This window comes from Nerophis ophidion, linkage group LG12 (genome assembly GCF_033978795.1).
Source record: "Nerophis ophidion isolate RoL-2023_Sa linkage group LG12, RoL_Noph_v1.0, whole genome shotgun sequence".
Classification (NCBI taxonomy): Eukaryota; Metazoa; Chordata; class Actinopteri; order Syngnathiformes; family Syngnathidae; genus Nerophis; species Nerophis ophidion.
The window spans coordinates 46210014-46230103 of record NC_084622.1 but is presented as its reverse complement, the minus strand read 5'-3'; the positions used below and the strand labels follow the sequence as shown (position 1 = coordinate 46230103).

Here is a 20090-nt window from a genome sequence, read left to right as displayed (position 1 = left end):
TTTGTTGTCTATTGTGGATTTGTGTTGTGTGCACAAGATATTTCTAAGTGCCTAAAGCTTTGGTTCCTGTACTCGTCCTTAATTGAAATAAGTGGTAACTTGCATGTCACCTAATGTCTCTGCATCCTGGAGTCACGCTGCCAGCAAGCATGCAAACATAGTGCAGTAGTGCAGCCCTTTGAGACACTAGTGATTTAGGGCTATATAAGTAAACATTGATTGATTGATTGATAATATCGACATTACCTACCGGCAGGTCCATTCCACCAAACGGATCAAGAGGCCACATTTCCAGAAAGCTAAGAACCAAGGGGCTGCACTTCTCTTTTTGATATTATTCTTGTAGGGGCTGCTGTGCGGCACCACGCTTACGGGACTGCCGACCGCTTCCTGTCTAGAGCTTGGACAGGAAGTAGGTTTCTGCGTTTTTTTTAATTATTTTTTTTATTTTTATTTTCCAAGCTTTGCAGGCAATCAGTGGCGCTTGTAAATGAATCTGCAATTCTCATAGAATGTATTTGATGTTTTCCAAACCCTTTTTTTGCCAGCTTTACGCGACTTTTGTTATGTCTTTCAAAAATTTTCAAGCGTTTAATTGCTAATATTAGATGACTGCCATTTTGTTATTTGTCAGTAAGACGGCCCAATCTGAAGTTAGTCAGGACTAAGCACTTTTTTTTTTTAAACAGATTACATAATATATGTGCTGGATTGGCTTCAGATTTGTGTCAAAACTAGCAAAATATTTTAACTCACAACCCCACAAAACCTCTTTCCATTCATTTGTACACACTTTATAGCAGGGGTAGGGAACCTATAGTTCGGGGCGGTATAGCTCGGTTGGTGGAGCGGCCGTGCCAGCAATTTGAGGGTTGCAGGTCCGATCCCTGCTCCCACCATCTTAGTCACTGCCGTTGTGTCCTTGGGCAAGACACTTTACCCACCTGCTCCCAGTGCCACCCACACTGGTTTAAATGTAACTTAGATATTGGGTTTCATTATGTAAAGCGCTTTGAGTCACAAGAGAAAAAGTGCTATATAAATATAATTCACTTCACTTCACTTATTTAGAGAACCAAAGTCTCTTCTGCAGTTGTTTTTGAGAGTTACACATGTTTCACTGTTGTGCAAAAGACGTGTCCACTGCAGAGGATGCTAACTCTCAGATCAAATAAAGTATAAGCGGAAAAGCTTACAGAAGATGCAGGTTGCATATAATGATTGTATGAGGCTTCTCCTGGGAACTCCAAGAAGCTTCAGTGCGAGCCAGATGTTTGTTAGTGTGAAGTGAATTATATTTATATAGCGCTATTTCTCTCGTGACTCAAAGTGTTTTACATAGTGAAAGCCAATATCTAAGTTACATTTAAAGCAGTGTGGGTGGCACTGGGAGCAGGTGGGTAAAGTGTCTTGCCCAAGGACACAACGGCAGTGACTCGGATGGCGGAAGCGGGAATCGAACCTGCAACCCTCAAGTTGCTGGCACGGCCACTCTACTAACCGAGCTATGCCGCTATATATAGATAATATATAGCATCTACGCAGCAACCACTGAATTGAATTATATTATATATATTATTGTATTATATATTGTCATAGGGGTGGGACCTAATAAGTTGACTTCTTCCCACTCCCTTTTGAGCCAATCTTTAAATCTACAAAAGATTAGTCAAATGTAATGTTTTCAATGTAGGTGTAAAAAATAATGTATATATTGAAGTGAAGTGAATTATATAGCGCTTTTCTCTCGTGACTCAAAGCACTTTACATAGTAAAACCCAATATCTAAGTTACATTTAAAGCAGTGTGGGTGGCACTGGGAGCAGGTGGGTCAAGTGTCTTGCCCAAGGACACAACGGTAGTGACTAGGATGGCGGAAGCGGGAATCGAACCTGCAACCCTCAAGTTGCTGGCACGGCCGCTCCACCAACCGAGCTATACCGCCCACTTTCTCAGCGTTGCTATGCAACCTTGTGTATAAGTTTATGTGTCGGGCATCTGAGTCTGAAAATGACATAATCACTGTGTTAAGGAACCCTGGCTGCAGTTCTGTCAGGTACTCATCTGGACTCATCTGGACGTTGGCACACATGTTTGTATGTTAGAAACTGACATTTGGGCTTTATGTTTTCTTAATGTTTTATTGTGTTTTTTTTTAAATGTTTTAGTGTTTTGTTTTTAACGTTTTGTATTGTGTTTTTATATGTTTAATGGATCTTAAAGACCTACTGAAAGCCACTACTAGCCACCACGCAGTCTGATAATTTATATATCAATGATGAAATATTAACATTGCAACACATGACAATACAGCCGCTTTAGTTTATTAAATTACGATTTTAAATTTGCTAAAAATTTCTTGTTGCTGTGTGTTGCTGAATCTTTTGCAATTTGTTCAATTAATAATGGAGAAGTCAAAGTAAAAAGATGGAGTTGGAAAGCTTTAGCCTTTATCCACACAAACACACGGTGATTCCTTGTTTAAAATTCCCGGAGGTGAAGCTTTACTATGGATCAGAGCGGTCAAGCGAACATGGATCCCGACTACATCTCAACCAGCAGTTTTCGGTGAGAAAAATGTTTAAATAAGTCGCCTTTTACCGGAGATCAGCGGAGCCAACTCACTAAAACACTAGCAACACAATAGGCAGATAAGGGATTTCCCAGAATGATCCTAGTAAATGTGTCTAAAATCATCTGAATCGCTCTCACTGCAATCGCCTTCACTCTAAATTTCCTCATCCACAAATCTTTCATCCTCGCTCAAATTAATGGAGAAATTGTCGCTTTCTCGGTCCGAATAGCTCTTGCTGCTGGAGGCTCCCATTATAAACAATGTGAGGAAGTGAGGAGCCCTCACACCGGTGACATCACACGCACATTGTCTGCTACTTCCAGTAAAGGCAAGGCTTAAAGTTGCAAACTTTATCGTCGATGTTCTCTACTAAATCCTTTCAGCAAAGATATGGAAATATTTGGAAATGATGAAGTATGACACATAGAATGGACCTGCTATCCCTGTTTAAATAAGAACATCTCATTTCAGTAGGCCTATAACATGCACGAAACGTCCCCATATTTTTCAGCCGCGTCGGGCGTAGCAAACAATTTTATCATTTTTGGCTCCTGAAATTGACCTTTTCTAAAAACATCTCTCTAGTGTAGACCTGTGCACATTAAGGCCCGGGACAAGCGGCCTGTTGAGCTTTTCAATCTGGACCGCCGAATATTCCCAAATAATTTTTTTAGGTCTTACAGACCTACTGAAAGCCACTACTAGCGACCACACAGTCTGATAGTTTATATATCAATGATGAAATACTAACATTGCAACACATGACAATACGGCCTTTTTGGTTTATTAAATTACAATTTTTAATTTCCCACGAGGTATCCTGTTGAAAACGTCGCGGAATGATGACGTGTACGCGTGACGTCACGGACTGTCAGGAAATGTTAGCTCAGCACCACTTGCGGCTAAAAGTCGTCTCTTTTCATCGCATAATTACACAGTAATTTGGATATCTGTGTTGCTAAATCTTTTGCAATTTGTTCAAATAATAATGGAGACTATAAAGAAGAATGCTGTTGGTGGAAAGCGGTGTATTGCAGCTCTCTTTAGCACTGAGACACAGCCGGTGTTTCTTTGTTTTTAACACAGAACGGTCAAGCGAACATGTTTTCTCTACTTCAACCAGCATGTTTTTGGATGGGAGAATTGTGATGTATATCTTACCGGAGACATCATTGGATTATTCGTCCTCCTGCAGTAGCTTTTAAAAGGCAGCTGTGAGCTTGGCTCCTCGGCTTCTCTCTGAGACACTGCGTGTTCACCGCAGCCATCCGACCTCGAGGTATGTCTTTACAATCTCACTAAAGCACTATTAAAACAATAAGCAGATGAGGGATCATCCAGAATTATCCTAGTAAATGTGTCTAATTACATCTGAAACGCTCACACTGCCGCCACCCAGAGCAGTCGCTTTTTATTTAATTTTATTATATATATTTTTTTCTAGTCCTTCGCTATCAATATCATCAACCACAAATCTTTCATCCTCGCTCAAATTAATGGGGAAATTGTCGTTTTCTTGGCCCAATAACTCTTGCTGCTGGAGGCTCCCATTATAAACAATGTGAGGACGTCAGGAGCCCTCACACTTGTGACCTCATCGTCTGCTACTTCTGGTAAAGGCAAGGCTTTTTTATCAGCACCAAAAGTTGCTCACTTTATCGTGGATATTCTCTACTAAATCCTTTCAGCAAAAATATGGCAATATCGCGAAATGATGAAGTATGACACATAGAATGGACCTGCTATCCCCGTTTAAATAAGAACATCTCATTTCAGTAGGCCTTTAAGGTCTGCAATAAAGATTGATGATGATGATGATGATGATGATAATACAGGTATGACATCAGTGAAAGAATCTGCCATTACTTAAGAACTTAACTTCACCAATTGGCAAATCCTAATTTAGAGGAGTTTGATGACTCAATGGTGATGAAGTAAGCTTCCTTTTTACTGCAACCACCCCCAGTTTTGATTTTTTTAACCGAATTCGGGCTTGATATTGCGACGCATTGGCCTGAAGCCCAAGTCTTGGGATCAAACCCAGTACCCGTGTGAGTTTAGGCAGTCTCCCTGATGCCAGTAAGATAAGCCACCACACAGAGGATCATAATTAAGAGGAATTTGCTACACTCTTGACTGGACCAGTTTGGATATTAGGCTTGCACCTGTGACACTTTGCTCTGTTTTGTCTTTTAAACTAATGCTCATCCCTGAAATGATCGGCCTGTTGGTTCCAAGCAAAACACATGAACTAAAACTTAAAATGTCGTAAAGCCACCTCCTGACCTTTTCTAGTAGATGCCTGCTGTGGAATATCAAAACCACCACTGTAGGTTTCAAGTCTAACCTGGGATCAGCTCCTTGTTGACCTGCAGCCACATATTGCTCCCCTTCTTTCTTCTCTCCAGGTTGTAGCCAAGAACCGGTGCTCCTCCATCATGACCCGGCGGGTTCCAGCTCACCATCATGGCGTCCCTGGTGACACCAGACACCTGAAGCTGGGAGGCCGTGCCTGGAGGCTCTGAGTGGATTTCAGCACAGCTACTTAGATTTTTTAGAATCCCCCTGGATGTTTTCTGGGTGTAAACAGATCCCACCTATAGGCTCTCCGGCACACACCTCCTCTGTTCCCAGAGGCTCACTCATTCCCTCCGAGTTGACGGCTCTAATGCGATACTGGTAAACTTGCCCCGCCTCCACTGTGTCGTCGCTGAAGACAGTGGAGCTGCTTTGGACTACCCCCACCCTGGTCCACGACTTCTTACTGGCCTCACGACGTTCCATCACAAAGCCGGTGACTTCCTTACCACCATTGTCCCTGGGGTGCTTCCACTTCATCTTGATGCACTTCCTGGAAAGCTCCAAGAACTCCACCTTGCCCTGAGGAGGTTTAGGGTGGTCTGGAGAAGAAGAAAACAAAAGTTAATTGTATAATATGTTAGCGGAATATGAATCATCCCCACCCACCAATCACTTGGAGTTGCAAGTGAGCTGTGGTCGTGCCGCAGTCACTTTTTAGTCGAAGCTGGACTGCTCCGCTGTCCTCTCTCACACATCTGCTGACACAGCAATAAACATTAGTCATTGTGAGGCTCGAACATGTCTGAATGTCTGCCACGCACCTGTGGATCACGAGAGTGGTGCTGTCAGAAGTCCGCTCCACCTTCATCCTCTCGTCCTCCACCATCTCCACGCCGTCCTTGTACCATGTGACTTTGGGAGGTGGCTTCCCTTTGAAGGGGATCTTAATGGTGGCGGTCTGGCCCGCCTTTAGTCTTACTGGTTGGCTCTCCAACATGTCCAACACAGAGGAATCAATCTCTGGAGGATCTGAGACATAGAAATACAGTTTTGCTGGAAGTTTCCTCTGCACACACACACACACACACACACACACACACACCTGCAACAGTGAGTACAGCTTCATTCTCGACCCCCTTTGCTCTGAAGGTGTACTTGCCCTCGTGAGCATCAGTCAATCCTGAGAAGATCAACTTGTGGACAGCTCCTTGTTGGACCACTTGAACGCCCCCCCGCCCTGTAATCTGTCAAACATCACACATTACTTGGGAAATCTGTCCTCAGTCATTCAGGTTGAAGACATTTCACTTTCCACCTAAGAGCTTTGTGGGTTCTAATGCTTAGGTAGGAAGGGCGGTCACTATAAAGTTATTGTTGTTGTTGATTTTGTCCAGTGTGGATGCTGAACAACCGCAATACCTGACAAAGCAACTCATGAGGGTGACAGTCTGAGGACATGCATTGTAAAGGATTTCATCGCAAGGCCACGGGAAAATATTGGCAAATAATTGTAGTATTTTCACAATGACTTTTTCATTAATTTAATGTGAAAAAAATCACAGCAATTTACTGGAACTGCAGAGCTGAGGTTTACAGTTAATTACAGTAAAGTTACAACAATATGCTGTAACATTCACAGTTGTAAGTGTCACAACAGGGCTTGGATTAAAGTTCTTTCTTCGATGCAGAGAATGATTTGCACGGGCGAGACGTGACTGTGAGTACATGTTTTAATTATATAATATATACAAAACAGGGAAAACAAAAACACTTGCTCAATGGCATGAAAGACAATTTATCTATAAACTTAAACAGCACGATGGCAAGACTAAAGACATGAAACAAAAGAGTGCACTGTGGCATAAATACAAAATTTACGTTGATCAAAACAAGGGCATTGATAGCGAGGTGTTCAAGGGCATGAAGGTAGCGCAACATGGGTAGGGTGCGTGCGTGTGTGAAGATCCCAGAATGTAGACAAGAAAAAGAGAGACTTAAGTAGCTAGGATAATTAGTGAAAACAGGTGTGAGGCTGAGGACAGGGATGTGACATGACTGGTGAAAACTAATGAGTTGGCTTTGAGACGAAAACACACCAGGAAGTGCCAAGACAGAACTTAAATGTCCAAAAAACTAAACATAACCTGACCAAAACCAAAACAAACTTACAGGCGTGACAGGAAGTTTATATATAATTACACTTTTGTCCTAATGTGGGGGTTTACGAAGCTTACTGCAGGGTTTGTTCTCCCGGGATGCAAACGGATTATTCCGGATCAGGCGTGAAGGTATGAACATATTTTATTATTAACTATCAAATAGGTACAAACAAAAGGGCGCACAAGGCAAAGTCATAACTTAGCGCATGATATAAAATACTAGCACTTAGGCAGAAACTATGGACATGAAACAAAACTCGCCAACTGTGGCATGAATAAAGAAAACGTACTTGGCATAGCATGAAACGAACAATCGCATGAAAAGAAGCATGAACCTGTGGCATAAAACAAGCATGAGACCATCAATACAGAGCATGAATTTAAGGTATGAATCGAGCAAATACAGAGTTATGTTGCCAGGACGACTAACTGGCAAAAACAGACTTAAATAATAGTCTTTGATTAGAGCAGGTGCGTGATCCAAAGACATGAGGCAGGTGTAACTAATAAGTCGTCATGGAAACTAAAACAAACAAGGGTGCACAAAAAACAGGAACTAATGGAGTCCAAAACTAACAGAACATAACTAAACAAAACATGGTGGAGACCACAGCTCATGACAACTCTCATTTTAATATTATACTGCCACCTACTGTGGGTCCCTGTTCATAAGCTCTGTGCTTCTAGGAATGTCCAAAATAAATCAATAAATAAACACGTACACATTAGTTTAAATGTGCTGTTCTAGACCACTGATGGTAACTAATGTGTATGTCACTATGGAAAGGCACTTTGAGTCACTAGAGAAAAGGGCTATATAAATATGATTCACTTCACTACTGTACAAGAGGAGGCAACACAGTCTACTGAACCTCTATAGAGACGAATCCGTTTGAATTTACAGTAATCTGTTTTGATATTACAGAGGGTTATGATTACTGGGCATGCTCCAAAAAACAATTCACTTCCACATTAAAATTTGTATGTATTCTGTTTTTAAAACCATTCATCATTTTCTAGAAGTAATTAAACTTTTTTTCAAAATGTGTTTTTTTATGCATCTTATTTTATTTTATTCTTTGAAATAATATTTTTTGGGATAAAACACTAAACCATATTGATATTATTTTGGGCCTGCTGCCATGCAAGGCGCTAACCAGCACCCATCAGGAGCAAGGGTGAAGTGTCTTGCTCAGGACACAACGGACGTGACGAGGTTGGTACTAGGTGGGATTTGAACCAGGGACCCTCGGGTTGCGGACGGCCACTCTCCCACTGCGCCACGCCGTTACATCAACATAGCAGGCACCTTCTCAGTTGCTTATTCATGCCTCATATAACCTACACTTATTCAGCCTGTTCTTCACTATTCTTTATTTATTTTAAATTGCCTTTCAAATGTCTATTCTTGGTTTTTGGTTTTATCAAATAAATTTCCCCAAAAAATGCGACTTATCCTCCAGTGCGACTTCTATATGTTTTTTTCCTTCTTTTTTATGCATTTTCGGCAGGTGCGACTTATACTCAGGAGCGACTTATACTCTGAAAAATACGGTAATTATAATTTATATACTAAATAATATATTAAGAGAATCGAGACTCGATTCTGAATCTGGAAACCGGTGAAGAGCCCTAATTTAAAAAATAATACATTAATTTTATCTGTCAAATACAGCAAGGGCCAAAAAAAAACTATCCCTGGGTCGCACTTTGTCTTCAAAGTCATTTAAAAACATCAAGTCTCATGTTGTACCTCCTGTCCATCTTTCAGCCACACTCCATCCACCTTCTCATCATCCAGGACCACACAGAGCTCCGCAGGGCTCCCTGTAGGACACTGAAGGTCTGACATCCCACTCTTAACCGAAGCAAAGCGCTCTGCCAGCGTGACAAAACATAACAGACCCCAGAATGAAAAGTCATTTCACAGCTGAAGTGTGGGATTGGCAACTAGGCGGACAGATAATTGTACCGTCCACGCCGAGTCTGGCCGAAGTGACGTATTCCTGCCAGTCGTTGTCCTGGGTGCAGACCATGGAGTATTCTCCCTCATCTGTTTGTTCACACTCCTCGATGACGACCTCGGCCCTCTTTCCTCGGCGCGTAAAGGTGTAGCGTCTGCTGGCTGTGATGTCACTCCCGTCCTTTAGCCAGCGAACGTGCACGTCTTTGCTGCTCATCTCACACGCCAGTCGGGCCTTGCCTTTCTCCTGTGCACGCACGTTCTTCAAGGGGCTGGTGAAGGCCATGGGAATCCCTGTAAAGAAAAAAAAACCCAGACAATTTCCAAACATATCGCTGAGGGGTCTCATGTAGAAAAACTACAATACACCTGGAAAGTATTCACTTTTTCCACATTTTGTTATGTTTTACGGCCTTATTCCAAATGGAATAAAGTCATTTTTGTCCTCAAAATTCTACACACATACCATATTGTCAATGTGAAAAGTTGTTTTCATCAAAACGTGCATATTTATTAAAAATAATAAAGCACATGTACATAAGCATTGACTCTATTGATACTTTATTGAGGCACGTTTGGCAGCAATCACTGTTAGGGCTCCAGCACAATGCACTCCTCTGAGCGTGCCTCTGGACACACCTGAAGCTGATGAACGCTCCATGTCCTTTTTAAGACGGCGTGTCCTGCGTTCCAGTGCCAGAACATAGCTATACTTGTAAGCCCTACACGTCTCTAGCCCTCCTTGCAAATGTGCTTCCTCGTTCTCCGTGTTTCTCCTCCTCTATGCTCATTGTGTCTGGTCTTGTGTCGTCATTCCGCAGCTCAGCTTCGTTCCCTGGTTTCGAGAAGAGTGTCTCGTCTCCCCGGATTCCCTCTGTACTTCTTGATGCCTCCCTGGATCTCCACCTCTTGCCTGCCCCTGGATTACGACGCCTAGCTCAAGCCTTTTACCTCTTGCCTGCCCACGGACTACGACGCCTCGCTCAAGCCTTTTACCTCTTGCCTGCCCACGGATTACAACGCTAGCTCAAGCCTTTTACCTCTTGCCTGCCCACGGATTACAACACTAGCTCAAGCCCTTGACCTCTTGCCTGCCCACGGACTACGACGCCTCGCTCAAGCCTTTTACCTCTTGCCTGCCCCCGGATTACAACACTAGCTCAAGCCCTTGACCTCTTGCCTGCCCACGGACTACGACGCCTCGCTCAAGCCTTTTACCTCTTGCCTGCCCACGGACCTCCGAGCCTGCCTTGCCCTCTCTGGACTTCCGCAGCTTTCACAACACGCACCTTCAACACCTGCCGGTAACACTCAGCACGTACTGGCCTCACATAGACACACACCACTTATTTGGGTTAATTACAGACGTCACCTACTTGTGCTAAATAAAATGCTGCAAGCTTAACGAGGTCTCTGCCTCAGTGCCGTGTCCTTCTCCGCTGTACCATTACAGTCACAGCTTCAAGTCATTTTAAGTTAACAAACTTGGCACACCTATCTTTGGGCAGTTTCACCCATTCCTCTTTGCAGCACCTCTCAAGCTCCATCCATCATGTTGGATGGGAAGCGTTGCGTAAAGTGTGTTGCCCGAGGGCACAACAGCAATGACTAGGATGGCAGCAGCGGTAATTGAACCTGGAACCGGTCGCTCTACCAATGGAGCCACGCCTGAATTGATACTGTACTAATACCCTGTTCCTGGGAGTTGATATATCGGTACCCAACAGTAACAATTGTTGGTGCTATCTATCTTGTCTGTTCATGTGTTAATTTCTTTGGGAAGACAATACATTTTTTGGCATTGAACAGTTAGCTGATAATAACGGTCCTTTGCAGTTGTTATATCATGTTTTCTTCAGGATGTCGTGGTGGTTTGTGCAGCCCTTTGAGACACTAGTGATTTAGGGCTATATAAGTAAACATTGATTGATTGATTGAATTTTTGATTCTCATTTGTGAGTATTACATAGCAGACTTTACATGCAGTTGCAATTCCAAGATGTTAGATAGCAGTAGTGTAAAGGCTACGGGTTGTTGGCTAAGCCATAAAGTAGTCTTTATCTTTGGGCTGGATGTGCCAGTATTGTATTTTGTTGTGACCTACAAAGTGTTTGTATTGTAAGTATTTTACTTATTACACACCAGCTGTTTAATTGTAACGTCCTCCTTAGTTGCAGTTTTCATTACCAAATTTTTAATACTGTGCTTAACTACCTTTTTTTTTTAAATCTTATGTTGTATTTTTCCTTTGTAAAATGTTTGGTAATGCATGTATTCTTTGTATCTTTTTATTTTGTATGCTCCTATATGGATCCCAGGAAGCGTAGCAGTCGCCTTGGCATCAGCTAATGGGGATCCATTCAATAAACAATAAACAATTAGCAATTACCCAATTTGGAGGAGTTGAAATCATCATGTAAACATGCTAATGCTAATCAGTAGCATGTATATGGCAAAAACATTATTAATTAGCATTAAGCTAGAACATTTTGATAAGTGGTCCGGTTCAACAAAGGTATTGAAATATGGCACCGTTTGATTTGACTTGATCCGGTACCCAGTAGTACCAAAGGAACTCAGTCTGTGCCTTTGAAAAGGTACCGGATGTGTTACCTATCCTTATACTGTAGGTGGCGAAGCAAATCGGTGTAATATCTGATAGTATATCTCATGAATAATGAATTAATTTATCCAACACGCCAAGGGCCAGGGAAAACAAGATGTTGGTTAAAAAATTGACCAATACATCAAATGTCACGCTAAAAATGTAAACCAAACGACATGATACACCTTGTTTTTGTACCCTCATTCTGTAGTGAGAGAGAACCAGAAAGGCAGTGAGTAATTAACCTAACCTTAATCCTTGGACTATTCTTCCTCTAGTCCCAAAGATCATGTGTTCTACAGTATGTGTAATATTTATATCACTCAGATTTCACTTTCACTGATTTCTTTACACTCCGATAAATGACTGAGAATCGTGTTGAGCTTCATTTGGAAGGCAAAAGATGATATTTTCTCCAGATATTGAGGACCAAGGGATGGAGCAGCTCATGTTCCACTGATTCTGCATCCTCGTTGTGATTGAAAAGTGTTCCTTATAATAAAGTGTACTCTCCGTACTCTCAATGAAAAGCGGCACAGTGGCAGAGATATCTCCGATGCTGATGGTGTAGTCTCCGCTGTCGCTGACTTTCACATCTTTCATCTTCAAGGTGCAGGTCAGACCATCTTCAGACAGCGACACATCAAACTTTTCATCCCTTTTGACCTCCTTTCCTTTCGCCTTCAACCACACACATGATCATATGTCAATATATTGTCTCCCAGCTGGAGAATGTTCAATGTTTGAAACTTTACATGTGACACAAGTTACTGAGCATGCTACTCATAAACTACTAACCTTCCAGATCAGAGGAGCATTGGTCTTCTTGGAGAGACGCACCTCAAACACAGCAGTCTGCCGCTCTCTGACTTTTTTGGGCTTAAACTCAGACAGGAATTTCAGAGGTTCATCTGACAGAAACAAATTAAAAAAAAAAAAAATTCTTACACTGGTTTTAGTAGGGCAGCAGTCATGCTTGCCAACCCTCCCGGAATTTCCGGGACACGCCCGAAATTCAGCGTCTCTCCCGAAAACCTCCCAGAAGAAGTTTTCTCCCGAAAATCTCCCGAAATTAAGCCTGAGCTGGAGGCCACGCCCCCTCCAGCTCAAACATGCACAGTTCGAAGCTTGAAATGAAGGATTGCAGGCGGATCTGACGGCATTTAAAGTCATTTTTAAAAACGACTGCTAATCCTCCTCCTTTTCAACCGGACAACCGCAGAGAAATAAAGTAGGAACACTCTGGAGGCAGAAGTTCATTAAGAGGGGCGGACTCACCGGCTCTCAGCCATGTTTCCGTCACACAGAGGAAGTCAAATCCGCGGGAAGTGAAGAAATCCTTCAGGATAAACGTTTTGTTTGACAAAGATCTTGCGTTCCCAAGACCGAACCTGGCGGGGGACAGCACGTCCAAGGGCGCAGCTAATCCAGGTGGGGCCCGACACACAGCCCGCAGGTGGCGGGGGAGAGGAGCCACGAGGCGGGAAAGGAAGGCAGGAATCCGGCCAGGTGAAAAAGCTGACTGGGACGTTGAAAAACCAACGTCGAAGTTGATCACAGTGGGAAAGCGGCAAAGATCCAACAGTGTTTGGCGGTCATACACAAGCAGTGAGCTGACAAAGACGAAAATAGACGCAAACAACACAAAAACGAACAGATCCGAAAGCGAGAGATGGCAGGCCAAAGCACATTCTGGCGCCATCTTCTGGAAACTCGGAAGTTACGTTACTCAAATAGTGAAAGGTAAGTGTTATTGTTTTTTTTTTTTAGTAACCAGCAAGCACAGTACAGTTCGTAGAACAACTGTGTTTTTATTACTGTGCATTTGATAGGTGCCGTCTGAAATTCAACCATTTCTTTTATTTATATATATACATAATAAAATAAATATAAATGGCTAGAATTCAATGAAAGTCAAGTATTTCATACATATATATGAAATACTCGAGTTGGGGAATTGGCTTTAAATATAGTCCTCCCCTCTTAACCACGCCCCCCGCCCAAACCACACCCCCGCCCCAACCCTGATCATGCCCCCAATCCCCCACCTCCCGAAATCGGAGGTGTCAAGGTTGGCAAGTATGGCAGCAGTAGCTCAGCCTACAGTCATGGCTCGGTCACCCCTTGTGCAGTCTTAAGGCCCCAAATGGGCATTACATGCGTTCCTTACGTGATTTGATTGTTCAGTTTGAATGTTAACGGTCTGAAATTATGAGTTTTTTTGTTTGTATAAAATTGCATTGTGTTTTTGATTACATCGTTGTTAAAATAGGAAGCGTAATTCACAGAGCGTAAATGAGTTAAACGGTCGTTAGGATATAATAGGATAGACTTTTATTTACCTTACAATGGGGACATTATGTGGTTGCAGTCAAAAAGTCCACAGAACGTATTTAAAAGTGGAACAAAAGTTACAAAATAATAATATAGATATACATTTAATTTCATAGCTCCTTTCAGGAAACTCAAGCTCGCTTTACAGCAGTGACGTGCAGTCAGGGTAGGTCGGTGAGGCGGGGCCTCACCTGCCATGATGGAAAGAAAAAAATATATAAAAAGAAAAAAAAAAAAAAATTGTTATATGTATCCAGCGATTATACTATAAAGTTATTTTCCATTTAACATCACCAGTTTTAGATTATTTTTATTCGAAATTGCTGAATTTTCCCATTTGCCGTTCAAATACTGAGAAGAAACTTGCGGTGAGTCACAGCCAGCTGAGCCTCACCATGGATTGCGCAATGACTCGGCTAACTGCTGTCTGCTGTGCAGTGAGACCGTATTGCTGTCTGAATGATATTATACATTTCCATAATTTGGTTAGCTGAGGTATATAATGTACAGTGTATTGTGTTAACAACTGTATGTGTGTAACGTATTTCTTGTGCTGGCCAATCATAAAACGGCTGCGAAGACGGACTATGTGAGGCACCTGTTCTCCGGCCTCCTGGGGGTAGAGGGCGCTAGTGATCCCAGAGATCATTCTTGCACTACTCGGCTAGGCTTGGGACATCTGAAGCCGGTATGTTTTAAAGTTGTCTTTTGCCTGCATATCTTAAAAACAACCGTCCAACATTTTACAACTAATTGTAAACTTATTGGTGCCGACCATCAGGTCGAGTTGCGACGAAAGAGTGTGTCGATGTTGGTAAGTCAATTTGTTTGCTAATAGTAGCTACTAGCCGTATCCATATATATATAAACAAAGTGTATATGTAAAAGAGCACCAAGCTTATGGAGCCAACTGCCACTTCAGCGGCGCTATGTTTACATGCAGTAACAAAAGTAAAATGCAATGAAAAACTACAAATGAGAAGAAAAAAAATACATATTGCAATTAAACTGCTGAAATGCAATGAAAATGATCTTGGGCAGTTCCAAATAACATGGCAGATGAACTAATGACCTATTCAATGCTGGAACTACCCAACCCACCAGTGTCTCCATGGAAATGCCCACCTTTACCTCAAAGAATTGCTCACCACCAAGTCCTCCACACGACACCTCCGCTCCGGACAGGCTAACCTCCTCCAACCTCCGAGGACAAAGCTCCGAACTACGGGAGACCGGGCTTTCTGCTCCGCGGCTCCCAGTCTATGGAACGCTCTCCCTGACCACCTGAGGGCACCACAGACTGTGGATTCTTTAAAAAAAGGCTTAAAAACCCTTCTTTTTTTTTAGATATGTATGTGCTAGTTCTTGCTATTAGGCTGTTTTGGTTTTTATTTTATTTTACTATATATTTTTTTACTTGTTGGGGGCAGCTATTTGTGGTTTGAGCGTTGTTTTTTTAAATGCATTGTAGCACTTTGAGGTTGTTTGTTCAATGTAAAGTGCTTTTACAATCAAAGTCTGTTATTATTATTATTTTTATTATTATTATTAACCTAAAATATTCAACTTTTTTGTCCTGTTAATTTTGACGAAAAGGACATAAAACGTAAAATTAATAAATTAATCTGAAGGTGTTAAAAGATTTCAAGCCTTGAAAGTAAAACAATACATAGACATGCATTGCTGACTTATGACATTTTATTATTAGCGGATCCCTTTCGGATTCTAAGAGTGTGTATAGTCAATCTTAAGCTTGCACAAGGATGAATTAAATGCTTGGGCTTTGGAACCGGTCATGGTTCAAGTCCAAGTGTGGACGGGAAAAAAAATGTCAACCAATTTTGTCTGCTTTTAAAAAAATGTCCGATGTCCCAATGAGAAAAAAGTTTGGATGATGTGAATGACTTGCCTATGACTTTAAGTTTGGCTGACTGTCTCCTTTCTCCAACCTGCAGGCTGTAGGTGCCCTGCTCGCCCAGACCCACGTTAGAAATGCACAGCATGTGCTTTGTTCCCATCTGTTTGATCTCATACTTGCCATGAGAGTACTGGAGGCGCAGCAGTTCTGTGCCCTGAGAACAAAAATGCCAGTGATGGAATGCTCAAGTTAAAAGTATGACATCACCCAAACAGACCAGAAACCACTGCATCCTTATGTTTGGATCTTTCAGTTCCAGAACGGTTTCAAACACAACGTTGCTGCCTGCTCTGGCAGTGATGTCCTCCAGGGGGTTTAGCACACGAACCACCTGGGAAACAGGTTTCAAATACAATTGTTACAATCATTTCTGCATAAACTATCTTTTTATGTGAGATGTGTTTTTTTTCAAACTTTTTGTTTTCATTTCTGTTGGTGCATCGAGGGCCCTGTTCTTGCCTTGAAGTGTTTTTTTTACGCGCTTGAAGATATGCATGTTTTTCTTATGGACATTCTCCCATCCGGCCTGTGGACTAGCTCAGCCTGCGTAAGTGAGGCACAAGTGCTCAAGTCATAAATGAAATGGGGCTCATTACTAATGAGGCAGAATTTACCACGACGCCATTCTTTTTGGCTTTGTGAACATTTTGCATCACCGGGTTTTCTTAGCATTTGTGTTAGATATCGCTTTTAATTTGAAAAGACCGTACCCATCCAGGCCGTGCTTGTCATTGTGTTCTAGTGCAGTGCTTCTCAAATGGGGGTACGCGTACCCCTGGGGGGACTTGTAGGTATGCCAAGGGGTACGTGAGATTTTTTTCAGAATATTCTAAAAATAGCAACATTTCAAAAATACTTTATGAATATATTTATTAAATAATACTTCAACAAAATATGAATGTAAGTTCATAAACTGTGAAAAGAAATGCAACAATGCTGTCAGGCTTTCTACTGACAGTTTGTCTATGTTTTAGTTTTGTCCTCTGCATTTGTCTGTTTCCTCTGTGTTTAGTATCTCCTGACTTTAGTTCCTGTCTAGTGCTCTTATTTTGTCAGCTTCCTGTCTTGTTCCCTGAGTGCTTTGTTCCTCCTCAGCTGCGGCTGATTGGCACCTGGCCACACCTGTTGCCAATCAGCCCGCTCCTATTTGTACCTGCTTTGTCTTGTGTCAGTTGCTGGATCATTGTATTCTCGTTGCCACATGTCGCTCTTATCGTTGCTATCGTGTAATGTCGTTTTGTTACAGCTACTACCTATCGTGCTAGATGTTATCCTGGTCGTCGTAGCAGTAAGCTGTTTCTGTTAGCATTAGCTATTTCCAGTTTTTCTTTTTGTTTTCCATTAGCTTCCATGCTAAAGTTCCTTTTGGTTTTTCTAGCTCCCAGTGCTAGCTCCCTTAGTTTGTTATTCCGCCCACATGCGTGCTTTTTGTTTGTTCTTGTTCTATTATTTATATTAAATCATGTCTTCATATCCAATGCCTGCCTCCATCTCTGCATCTTGGGGTTCGACAACAAATATCTTTGACAAATGCAATATTCAGTGTTGACAGCCAGATTTTTTGTGGACATGTTCCATAAATATTGATGATAAAGATTTATTTTTTTGTAAAGAAATGTTTAGAATTAAGTTCATGAATCCAGATGGATCTCTATTACAATCCCCAAAGAGGGGATTGTAATAGAGATATTTACTTCTACTGTATGTGTAGAAATCTTTATTTATAATTGAATCACTTGTTTATTTTTCAACAAGATTTTAGTTATTTTTATATCTTTTTTTCCAAATAGTTGAAGAAAGACCACTACAAATGAGCAATATTTTGCGCTGTTATACAATTTAATAAATCAGAAAGTGATGACATAGTGCTGTATTTTACTTCTTTATCTCTTTTTTTCAACCAAAAATGCTTTGCTCTAATTAGGGGGTACTTGAATTAAAACAATTTTCACAGGTGGTACGTGACTGAAAAAAGGTTGAGAACCACTGTTGTAGTGTGTGTATGCGCGCTACAACAGCTTCTTCTTCTTGGCTGGATGTGAATATTAATATGGAGATGAAGACTTTGTTTCAGTTATTATAACCACCCTGATGTTGTATGAAATGTGGAGATTTCTGTTTGCTACAAATGTTTGTAAAGCTTTGACAAATTAGAGGGTCTTGCCTGGCCAACTGTGAGTTTGGGTCTGTTTTAACGGCTTGAGGGGTGGAGCATAACAGTTTAATATTAACTATCAAAAAATAAATGGAATTGATAGACGCTACAATATAGGGGTGTCAAAAAATGTGTTTTTCGAATTATTCGTGATTCTTATTTGGAACAATTCTTAATCAATTTAACAAAATAAAATATCGATTTATAAAATGTTTATAGATATATTTAAAACCTGTCCTGTCCAGCCACTCAAGCAGATCAAATTGTTGATGCAGATGTTACGGTGCGGTCGCATGTTAGTGTGCGGATTGTTCCCCCAAGATGCAGACGAAACTCCGGGGGCAGCATGCAGGTAGGACAATGATATATTTTCCATAAAATCAGACAGGAAAACAAACAAAAATAAAACAAGTGTGCCGATAGCGCGTTAAGCTATGAAAAATCTAACGGGAAAGCTTAGCATAAAAACAAGAGGTAGGGATCACCAATCTTAACTTCTTGCTTAGAGCAAACAAATCAGCCAAACAAAGTGTGGCGAAAGGCAGGTATAAATAGCTCTCTGATTAGTGCCCGGGAGCATTAATCAGAGGCAGGTGAAAATAATCAGCACCCATGGCAAACAAGAAACACAAACACAGGGGTGCTGAAAACAGATCTAAGGGAGTCTTAAACTAAACAAAACATGTTCTGGCCAAAGGATCATCACAGTCGATGCCCATTTCCGATGTACATATTTACTTTAGAAAAAAGAAGTGTGGTATTGTTCTCTTGTTGCCTTATTTGTGTTTGACTTTATCAACTGTTTGGATATATTTCTATTTAAAAAAAAAACAGTTTCGATTTTATGTAATATAGAAATGTATCAGCGCTGTTTATATATTTTTTGGAGGAATGTACTCAAATATAGAACTAGTATCCAATGTTATTAAAAACATATTGATTTTCAATCAAGAATCATTTTGAATTAAAGAATGAAATCGAACCGTCTTCGGTGCTCAAAATTCACGGCCTTACTACGTTATACTGTATATGTGTTCTGCCATTTAATAGTCACATAGTTCAATTATCAGGATCCAGATTAAATCGTTTTTGCGTCTGTTTTCGCCGTGGTCGCACTTGAGACTACGACGTGATTTCTGGTTTTTGATAGTTATTTCAGGGTGGCGTTACGGTCATTTTATCCTCTTCTCAAAAGATGTTTCCAGGCGTCTCAATTGAAACAATAAATGATAAATGGGTTGTACTTGTATCGCGCTTTTCTACCTTCAAGGTACTCAAAGCGCTTTGACACTACTTCCACATTCACACACACATTCACACACTGATGGAGGGAGCTGCCATGCAAGGCGCTAACCAGCACCCATCAGGAGCAAGGGTGAAGTGTCTTGCTCAGGACACAACGGACGTGACGAGGTTGGTACTAGGTGGGAATTGAACCAGGGACCCTCGGGTTGCGCACGGCCACTCTTCCACTGCGCCACGCCGTCCCCAACGAAATGATGACAATATATTTGTTACTTTTCTCAAAGTTTTTCTATATAATTTTGTTAAGTACGGTCTGCATTGCGTCCAAATTACAAGTGCAGCATCATGGATGACCTTTCAGGGACACTGGACTTATTCCAGTTTCAGAGGCTCATAAGTACAAGTACTTAAGTCGATGGGAGAATACGCAATTGGCCAGATTTGAGAGGGAAAACCCGCATTTAAGGGTTATTTCCCCCAGAGTGCGAATCTTGGATGAAGGTGAAGAGGGACAGTCTGAAGTTGAAGGGAAGAATACTACATGGCCACTTGAGCAATGGGAGAATGTGGCCCACAATGAACAAGTCAATGAAACGTGCATCAAGTCTCTGGCATACCTCCACTTGCACTTTCTTCTTCATCTCCTTCAGCCTCTTCAGGATTCCCCTGAAGTCGGTGAAGCCATACTGTGCACAGATCCTCTCATAGTCCTTCTTCTCAGCCCCGGACAAGATCTTCAGCATCTCCTCCTCTGTTGGAGGCTTCTTCTCCTCTCTCTTCTCCACACTGCTACGGAAGAGGAAAGGAATTGGGGGAGGGTCATCTCCCCAAACAC

The 20090-nt window shown here is 41.7% G+C and overlaps 1 protein-coding gene across 1 annotated transcript in view; it reads right to left on the bottom strand.

Moving 5' to 3' along the window:
* The window catches only part of LOC133562842 (immunoglobulin superfamily member 22-like), a 53909-nt gene that overhangs the window by 16740 nt on the left and 17079 nt on the right, over positions 1-20090 (bottom strand). The window contains exons 5-16 of the mRNA XM_061916649.1: positions 19873-20044; positions 16073-16186; positions 15847-16009; positions 12402-12514; positions 12122-12284; positions 9008-9292; positions 8789-8913; positions 5979-6120; positions 5698-5905; positions 5543-5631; positions 5173-5475; positions 4923-5096 (exon numbers count right to left, since the gene is read on the bottom strand). Coding sequence (XP_061772633.1) covers positions 4923-5096; positions 5173-5475; positions 5543-5631; positions 5698-5905; positions 5979-6120; positions 8789-8913; positions 9008-9292; positions 12122-12284; positions 12402-12514; positions 15847-16009; positions 16073-16186; positions 19873-20044 — 2051 coding nt within the window. The remainder of the gene's footprint in view (positions 1-4922; positions 5097-5172; positions 5476-5542; positions 5632-5697; positions 5906-5978; positions 6121-8788; positions 8914-9007; positions 9293-12121; positions 12285-12401; positions 12515-15846; positions 16010-16072; positions 16187-19872; positions 20045-20090) is intronic.